The sequence below is a fragment of the Pseudochaenichthys georgianus genome, chromosome 15, assembly GCF_902827115.2.
Source record: "Pseudochaenichthys georgianus chromosome 15, fPseGeo1.2, whole genome shotgun sequence".
NCBI lineage: Eukaryota > Metazoa > Chordata > Actinopteri > Perciformes > Channichthyidae > Pseudochaenichthys > Pseudochaenichthys georgianus.
This window is the reverse complement of record NC_047517.1, coordinates 30057854-30067591: the sequence shown is the minus strand read 5'-3', so window position 1 is coordinate 30067591 and position 9738 is coordinate 30057854. Positions and strand designations below refer to the sequence as shown.

Genomic DNA, 9738 nt, shown 5'->3' with positions numbered 1-9738 from the left:
TTTAGAAAGATTATCCCACGTGAAGGATTTATTTCTCCTTATGTCTTTTTATAGACATTACAATAACAGACTAACATAACAGAAATCCTTCAACACAACAGCATAAGTAATAACTATTATTATTATTATTATTATTATTATTATTACCTGAAACCTATAGAAAGTACCATCATCTTTGAGAGTGAGGACGTGGTCTGAGATGGGGAAGAAGTAACCATGTGCAGCCATCAGAGTTCCTAGGTGAAGAGCCTCCACTGGGAGAAAAAAAAACACATACAATCCATTTAGAATTCAATAAACTCATGTTCCTTCTGTCTTAAAAGTTATATTAAACACCATGACATACAAATTAACCTTCATGCATACAAATAATCAGAAATGACCCAGCATTCTTTGAGAGTGTGTTCAATGGCACAGCTGCGGGAAGGTTAATTTGTCTTTGATAGGTTTGATTCAACAACAATGTCAGCTGTCTTTCAGATATTATATGGCTATTATTTGCTTGGAAGTAACCTTTCTGAAGCTTGACGTTGTGCTAAGCTAAGCTAACCGGATGCTGGATGCAGCTGTATTTAAAGGACTGATAAGAGGGCGCTATATATCTCATCATCTATATATCTCATCACACTCCACCATTGTTCCTGTCCCCAAAAAGACAAAAATCACCAGCCTCAACGACTACCGCCAGTAGCACTCACCTCCATCATTATGAAGTGCTTTGAGTGGTTAGTCAAAACCTTCATCACCTCCTCCCTCCCTGACTCTCTGGACGCCCTGCTGTTTTTCTACAGAGCAAACAGGTCCACAGACGACGCCATAGCCCACAACATCCCCTCTTACACCTGGACCAGAGGATCACATAGAATGCTGTTCATTGAATGACTACAGCTCAGCCTTCAATACCATTGTGCCCTTCAAGCTGGTCATCAAGCTCAGAAACCTTGGGCTCAACAGCGCCCTCTGTGACTTCCTGACGGGCAGACCCCAGGCAGTACGGGTGGGAAATATCACATCCTCCACCCTGATCCTCAACACCGGAGCCCCTCAAGGCTGCGTGCTCAGCCCTCTCCTCTACTCCCTGTTCACTCACGACTGCGTGGCCACACACAAACTGTTCTGTCTGCTGCCGTCTAGCAGGCGGTACCGCAACATCCGGAATAAAACCACCAGACTCAGGGACAGTTACACCCCACAGGCAATAAGACTGTTAAACACCTGAACTTTGAAACAACATCCACAACATTCATCTGGCTGCTACTTAGAAATTATGTATCTAATATATTGCATATAGACTCTTATTGCACTACTTTTTTTTACTATTTTTCTTTTTGTATTTACTATTTACTGTTTACTTGCACTATATTTGTCTGTTTATCTGTTTTATTGTGTTGCACTGTTTGGGTGAGCCTGTGACCTAAGATTTTCATCATAATAACTACACTGTAGCTGTTCGTATGATAAATAAAAAAAAACTTGAACTTTAAACCATCTTACTACCGGAATAAATATGCGTATTTTGCTCAATGTCAAACTCTTACCTTTAAGGATCACTGTGATAAGGCTCTATCTTTGCACAGATTCGTATCCTCCTTTGAAACACTGTTTATGGAGGAATTAAAAGATAAAACTGCTTAGGGTCTCTTTCATTAAAAGAAGATTTGTTGGTTACCCTACAATCAATAGTTCCTCATCAGATCCTGAGCCAGCATGTTGTATATTTTTGGTCACACAAGCTAATTAACTCTATTCCCCTTTTATCCCTATACAGTAGGTATAAAATCATCACTGACAAATTGGCAAGAATAAAACCCCTGAATTAGGAGCTGCTGCTCAAATAGACTGTGTTTCGACAGAAGGTCTCAGGCAAACAGCCCAGCAGGGGGTCCGGCTGATGAGCCCACCTTCAGCCGGAGAGGCGGATCTCATCAGTCAAATCACCTGGTGTTTTGCTTGGTTGGAGTGAAAATCTGCTTCCCTACGGCGCTGCTCAGCACATGGTTGACTGTCCCTGATTTAAAACTATCAGATAATGAAAACATGTAATCATCTTTAACCGTGTTTCTCGTGTGCCACCAGTTATTCCCCGCTGTTTTCAACCCGTAATCCGTTCATGAAGCTGACGTCTATAATCAATGTTTGGAATAACGTGTTGACAAATCTCTGTTAACACTGGTTTCCTTTCATTCATTATGAACAGAGAAGTGTTTTTATTTAGATGTTGTTTTATAAAGTAGTGTTCTTTTATATTTATGCAATTTGCTTAGATTATTCATTCACGTTTGTTAAAAAGCCCGAGGGAGCGTACCAGTAAACTGGGACCTTAACTAATAAGCTACAAACAGATTCAAAGGTTGAAATGCTTAACATAGAATAAGTAGGCAGATTTATGAATGCGTTAACAGGAGTGAACTGTGTGCGTGCATACAATATTCACATCTCTGCTTTCTAACACACACACACACACACACACACACACACACACACACACACACACACACACACACACACACACACACACACACACACACACACACACACACACACACACACACACACACACACACACACACACACACACACACACACACACACACACACACACACACAATACACATAGATTAGCTATTCCTTTAGCACAAGGGGTGACTTACACAGCTTTAAGAAGACAGGATGCTGTGTGTGTGTGTGTGTGTGTGTGTGTGTGTGTGTGTGTGTGTGTGTGTGTGTGTGTGTGTGTGTGTGTGTGTGTGTGTGTGTGTGTGTGTGTGTGTGTGAGTGTGTGTGTGTTTTTTTTTGTGTGTGCGACTTCGCAACATTTATTAATAAATTATTACTCATAACTTATTTAAAAACTGTTTATTTATAAACACACCCCTGCCTCCTTATCCTCTGCACGTCTTCCTCCACCTATATTATCCCATATACATCCCTAATTGACTGTATATTGTATAATGTTGCGTTGTTAGGTCAGAAGAAGAGTAATTTCTGTAAAAAAGCCACACAGAAACTAACTAGGCTTCTATGTGTCACCTCTCTTTATCTACGAAATACAGGATTATTCAATACAGACATTAACAAGCAAAGATCCACTCCATATACCCATACATACAGTATATCTTTGTGACTCACGATACATTAAAAATGAAGTTTTCTGAATTATGTTCTCAGCCTGCATGAATGTCAGATGAAAGACAAATCAACAGGGTATGAAAAATGTCATCTAGGAGAGTGCAGTTAGAGCTGGCTGTCTCTTATTCGGCGGGCTGATCTGCTCTGATTTTGAAGCGCTTGTCACCTGCTTGTTCAGTCAGTGTGCGTTTGCTGAAGTGAAGCTGAGAGTTGATGTCGTATGATGAATGTTTAATGTCGTACCCACACACAGAAACGGATTTTTCTCAATCCCCAAAGCAGTCCCGACTGAATTGCCTGTTGATTTTGAATTAAGGAAATCATCCAGAACCAGTTACATCCAGTACAAGTTACATATAATTATATCAAGATAAGTGGTAAGTGCTTATTTACATGTAGTATCCAATACAACGATTTTATTTATTTTAGAGTATGCAAAGTAAACACAATGATGACACAAATAACTCTGAACATGCGTTTTCAGGCAGTAATGTGATGGAGGGTTTTTCTTGGGATAAATACGATTAACAGCGATTGTTTTGTTGTTGCGTTCTAGCCAGAGTCTATAGAGATCAATTCCCGGTAGCAAGGGAGCTTCTACTGTCTTTTCTATAAGCTTTATAGCTGACTAAACCTTGGACTGGAATTAAGACTCAAGACAGGCCGGCCTCTCACTCCGGGGGGAAAACACCCTTTGATTTCATCATATTACCAGCTCTGTGCCAAAAACCCAGACATTTGGAGGCCTGCCAAGTGGAGTGTGGGAGTATTCTTCAAGCTGAGCCTTATCTAAAAACAACAGATGTAGTTTGCTTGTAGTTTTACTTTTAATTATTTTTGTTTACACGATACAGCACTGTTTGGAGATGTCGAGGAATCTTTGTTTTAAAAGTATTCAGTTTTATACTTCTTCTCACAGAGAAATATTGTAGATATAATTAGCTTCTAGCGGCTTTGCAGATCTTAAATGTGTACAATACAAAATATGCCTATAAACTACAATTAAATAAATATTTAGTCAGTTGTTCCCAACCTGTTTAGTGTCTGGTTGGAGTTGCCATGTTTTGATATATACAAGTAGTTAGCAGTTCCACCAAAAAGGATTTTCCCTCACAGTACAGTACAATATTTAAAATAAGGGAGGAGGAGAACATAGTGGATTCGTACAAATGTGCAACTGAAGGAGAGTTTTGCAAGAACACTGGGACTATTTCATAAATCCACATTTTCCTTTAAATAAACCAATCTTGTTTAGATCTGTATGCCAGTGGAGCAGAGGGCTGATCTCAGGAGACAGTAAGAAAAGATTGTTTAAAGTGCTCCACTGGAGGGACACTTGAGTCTGATGAGGAGAAGGTTTGAAGAAGGTTGGAGGCCAGAACTATTATAGAGAACAGTATGCAGCCTCTCTACGTTGATGTCCCCCCTCAGGGATCATTTTACTGTTCCCTGGTGTTCCACTGAGCAAATTATGTGTGCATCTAGACCGGCTGACGACACTACCTATTGACGCAGCAACCACTGTAAATTATATTCTTGTTTAATTAGACTTCTCTGTTTCATTTATTCTACTCTATATAATTGTTCTGTAGTTATTGTAGCTAAAACGGCGCTTTTGAGAGATTTTAAATCTCAGATCTGCTCAAGTGAACCTGTTACACAGGTGTCAGTGGGCACTCAAGCCTGCATTACAATATAGGCAGGGCCACTCTGCTGATTGCGTGAAGTACAACAGCGTGAATTAGTCATCTTCCAGCTAAAAAGCATTCAAATACCGCATTTAAAATCTGAAGAACTCAGTGTGCATCTAGACCGGGTGACGACACTACCTATTGACGCAGCAACCACTGTAAGTTATATTCTTGTTTAATTAGACTTCTCTGTTACATTTATTCTACTCTGTATAATAATTGTTCTGTAGTTATTGTAGCTAAAACGGCGCTTTTGAGAGATTTTAAATCTCAGATCTGCTCAAGTGAACCTGTTACACAGGTCTCAGTGGGCACTCAAGCCTGCATTACAATATAGGCAGGGCCACTCTGCTGTCGCCCATCAGCTGTAGAGAGTTAACTAATTAGAGGGGCGTGGCCCCACAGCTGTGAGAACTCAGCAATCAGGCGTCCATTTTAGGTAGCTCTTTCCTGGAGCGTCAGATAGCCGAAGACTGACAAAGACATTGGAGTCCTGCGGGAGTACGACTGACAAAGACATTGGATTCCTGCGGGAGTCACGAGGGTGGCAAAGAGGAGGCAAATCCTCCTCTGATTGAGCTAATTACCACTGGTGTCTTATTTTATTTTCTTTAGTTTTCTAGCCCCTCATGCTATAATCATGTGTATTTTCTACATTCCTGTTCATGTGTCTTCTCGCAATTATCACTGGCCCCGTGTATCTCTTAATCGCTATAACCGGCCTGCTCTCGTCTATCCCACATGCTCCACTGAGATCCAACATCTAGTTTCAGGTGGCCTGTGGAACTGCCAGTCAGCTGTTCCTAAGGCTGACTTCATCTCTGGCTACGCCTCCCTGCAGACCCTGGATTTCCTTGCTCTCACTGAGACCTGGATTACTCCATTCAACACATCCACCCCAGCAGCTCTCTCCACAGCATATTCCTTCTCCCATACACCCAGACCCACTGGCAGAGGAGGTGGCACTGGTCTCCTGCTCTCTCCCAACTGGAGCTTTTCCCTCTTCAAGCTACCTAACTTCACTCCTTCCACCTTTGAATTCCATGCCGTCACAGTAACCCATCCTATACAATTAACCATTGTTGTTCTCTACCGTCCACCAGGCGCCTTGGGGGACTTCTTGGAGGAATTAGATAATCTCCTCTCACACATCCCTGAAACTGGCCCTCCCGCTGTACTTCTCGGAGACTTCAACCTCCAGACAGGGAAGATAGATGAACTAACATCTCTGTTAACCACCTTTGCTTTCTCACTGTCTCCTTCCCCACCAACTCATAAAGCTGGCAATGTCCTTGATCTCATATTCTCAAGGAACTGCACTACTTCTAACCTCTCTGTAAACCCGCTCCACACATCCGATCATTTCTTCATTTCATTCTCTCTACCACTTTCCGAACATAACAAACTAATCTCTACTCATCCTGCACCTGTCCGCCGTAACCTTCGTGCCCTCTCCCCCTCTACCTTTGCCTCATCGGTGCTCTCAGCCCTCCCTTCCTCTGACTCGTTCCAACTCCTGCCTCCAAACTCTGCTGCAGAAACTCTCCTCTCTCTCATCCTCTCTGGACTCTCTCTGTCCTCTCACATCTCGGCAGGCTCGTCAGTCCCCTCCTGCTCCCTGGCTAAATGACGCACTGCGTGCTAATAGAACCGTCCTTAGGGCAGCAGAGTGGAAACGGTGGAAATCCAAACACCATGACGACCTCCTAACCTATCAGGCTCTCCTCTCCTCTTTCTCTGCTTCGATCTCTCAGGCAAAAAGCACAAAAAGATCCAATCTTCCTATTCCAATCCCACAAAACTATTTTCCATCTTCTCCACCCTCTTGGACCCCCCCAAATCCCCTCCCGCCCAAATCCCCTCCCCCCTCCTCACTTCTGTCAAACGACTTTGTTAACCACTTTGAAAAAAAGGTTGATGATATTCGCTCTTCTTTTTCTGACTCACCTTTACTCACCGCTGGGTCACCTGACCCTCCTTCCACCCACACACTAACCTCCTTTTCTCTCTCCAAGTGAGGTTCTTGGAGGACAGGTTGTAGGGCGCTACAACCTGTCCTCTGGACCCTATCCCTTCAAACCTCCTTCAGACTATCGCTCCTGATATTCTACCGTTTCTCTCCCATTTCATCAACACTTCTCTAACTTCTGGTCACTTTCCAAACAGTCTCAAGGAGGCAAGAGTAAACCCTCTCCTAAAGAAACCCACTCTCAACCCGTCTGATGTTATAAACTACAGGCCTGTCTCTCTACTCCCGTTCCTGTCTAAAACACTTGAACGCGCTGTCTTTAAACAACTCTCCTGTTATCTCCATCAGAACAACCTTCTGGATCCGCACCAGTCTAGTTTCAAGGCAGGTCACTCCACAGAAACTGCTCTCATTGCTGTCACTGAGGAACTGTACACTGCCAAAGCAGCATCCCTCTCCTCTGTCATCATCCTGTTGGACCTGTCTGCTGCATTCGACACGGTGAACCATCAGATCCTCCTTCATACTCTCCAAGAACTTGGAGTTTCAGGCTCTGCACTTTCCCTCCTCACCTCATACCTCAAAGACCGTACCTACAGGGTAACTTGGAGAGGGTCCGACCCTTGTCAATTAACTACAGGGGTCCCTCAGGGCTCTGTTCTTGGTCCCCTCCTCTTCTCCCTGTACACAAACTCGCTCGGATCAGTCATTAGCCCGCATGGTTTTTCATACCACTGCTACGCTGACGACACCCAATTAATTCTGTCCTTTCCCCGCTCAGAGACCCAGGTCGTCGCACGCATCTCTGCTTGTCTAGCTGACATCTCTCAGTGGATGTCTGCTCATCACCTCAAGCTCAACCTTGACAAGACTGAACTGCTTTTCCTTCCGGGAAAAGATTGTCCCACTCTTGACCTGACAATCAACATCGGCACCTCTGTTGTTTCCCCGACTCAGACTGCAAGGAATCTGGGTGTGATCCTAGATAACAAACTGTCCTTCACTGCAAACATCGCTGCTCCAACCCATTGCTGCAGATACACGCTTTACAACATCTGGAAGATACGTCCCCAGCTGACACAGAAAGCGACGCAGGTTCTGGTCCAGGCTCTCGTCATCTCACGCCTAGACTACTGCAACTCCCTCCTGGCTGGTCTACCTGCGTGCCATCCGACCTCTGCAGCTCATCCAGAATGCAGCGGCTCGTCTGGTCTTCAACCTTCCTAAATTTTCCCACACCACTCCGCTCCTCCGCTCCCTCCACTGGCTTCCGGTAACTGCTAGAATCCACTTCAAGACACTGGTACTTGCTTACCATGCTGCGAATGGATCTGGCCCTTCCTACATACAGGACATGGTTAAACTGTACACCCCAGCATGTGCACTACGCTCTGCATCAGCCAAACGGCTCGCTGCACCCTCGCTGCGAGGGGGACCCAAGTTCCCAAAAACACGTGGGTTTGCTATCCTGTCTCCAAAATGGTGGAATGAGCTCCCCATTGACATCAGGACAGCAGAAAGCTTACACACCTTCCGGCGCAGACTGAAAACTCATCTCTTTCGACTCCACTTCGAGCTATAGAATTACTAACAAAGAACTGCTAACAGAGCACTTATATACTAATAAAGGACTGGCTTATCTATAGCCAGTTGAGTAGCACTTGAAATGTTTGGCTCTATGAAACCTGATGTACTTATATGATTCTGTTTTCTTCATGGTTGTGTCTTCCTGGTCGAATGTACTTATTGTAAGTCGCTTTGGATAAAAGCGTCAGCTAAATGCAATGTAATGTAATGTAATGTGCTCTTTCATATGCAATTCATACCCTTAATAACACACGAGTTCACTTCCTGACATTTTGACGGCATTTTGTTGATGTTCTGTTCTGGTGATTTTGATTCAGTGTTGTTTATTTAATGACATTTCCCCCATTTAAAATGTTGTATGTGCAGTTCAGCCCTATTATTGTTTTTTCTCTCAAACGCTCTTATACTGTTCATCCAAGCACAGATGTTCAAACATGCGTAAAGAACATGTGTTTCCCTGCTCCCTTCAGATGTTCACACATGCATAGGAACAAGCTGTCTTTCACACCTCTCTGTCTCACATGCTCATATGTCGCTAATAATTACTGGCATACTGTCAACATACATATAAAGTGATGTTATTGTATGCAGTTTCATTTGTACTATGGCAGATACGATTTTTAATTTGACAATGAAAATCACTATACATAAATGTAAAGGTAGTTTTGAATGCATGACATTGCAAATCTACATTTTAAAGACAGAGCTGATGTTGTATCTGATGTAAAGGCTTTACAGTTTGTAAATTGTATTTTAGTAATAATCAGATTTTGTTATTGATTTTCAGGCAGGTCAGACGTCAGACTGATGCTGACGTTTCTTGGGTTACTGGCCTAATTAAAATGATGATGCAGCAACGTTCATACTTTTGAACTTAAGTGGATTCAATTTGGTAAAAATGTGTTGTATACTAACAATTCGTTTTTTTTGGGGAAGCAGGTCAGTTATGAACTGAAGGATTACATGCAGCATCCATACAGACAGCACATCCTAAAGCTGTAGATCATTTCAACATGTGGCTATTTACATTGATATTCTCAGTTTTTCCAATGTCTTTGTGAACAGTCTAAACAGTACGGTAATGCATGATAATGAATCAAGTCTGGGCCACGTGGTAAGCAATTCATTTCAATAGTTCCCATGTCAGATAAACCAATTGGCTTCAGGAATATGATGAATGATAATGAAACTTAATGGTCTGAATGGTAATGAGGATTTCATGCAAAGCGCAAAACCTTCGGCTGAAAATACATTTTTAAAGCAGGAATTTGAGTCAACTAATAATATAATAATAATACAATATTGCAGAGAAATTGGATTTTGGACCACAGAGATTGCAAAATAGGATAACAATGATCTGAT

The 9738-nt window shown here is 42.7% G+C and overlaps 1 protein-coding gene across 2 annotated transcripts in view; it reads right to left on the bottom strand.

Moving 5' to 3' along the window:
- The window catches only part of rgs7a (regulator of G protein signaling 7a), a 78278-nt gene that overhangs the window by 10016 nt on the left and 58524 nt on the right, over positions 1–9738 (bottom strand). For both annotated transcript variants that reach the window (XM_034100009.1, XM_071205615.1), the window contains one exon: positions 148–254. In XM_034100009.1, the coding sequence (XP_033955900.1) occupies positions 148–254 (107 nt within the window). The remainder of the gene's footprint in view (positions 1–147; positions 255–9738) is intronic.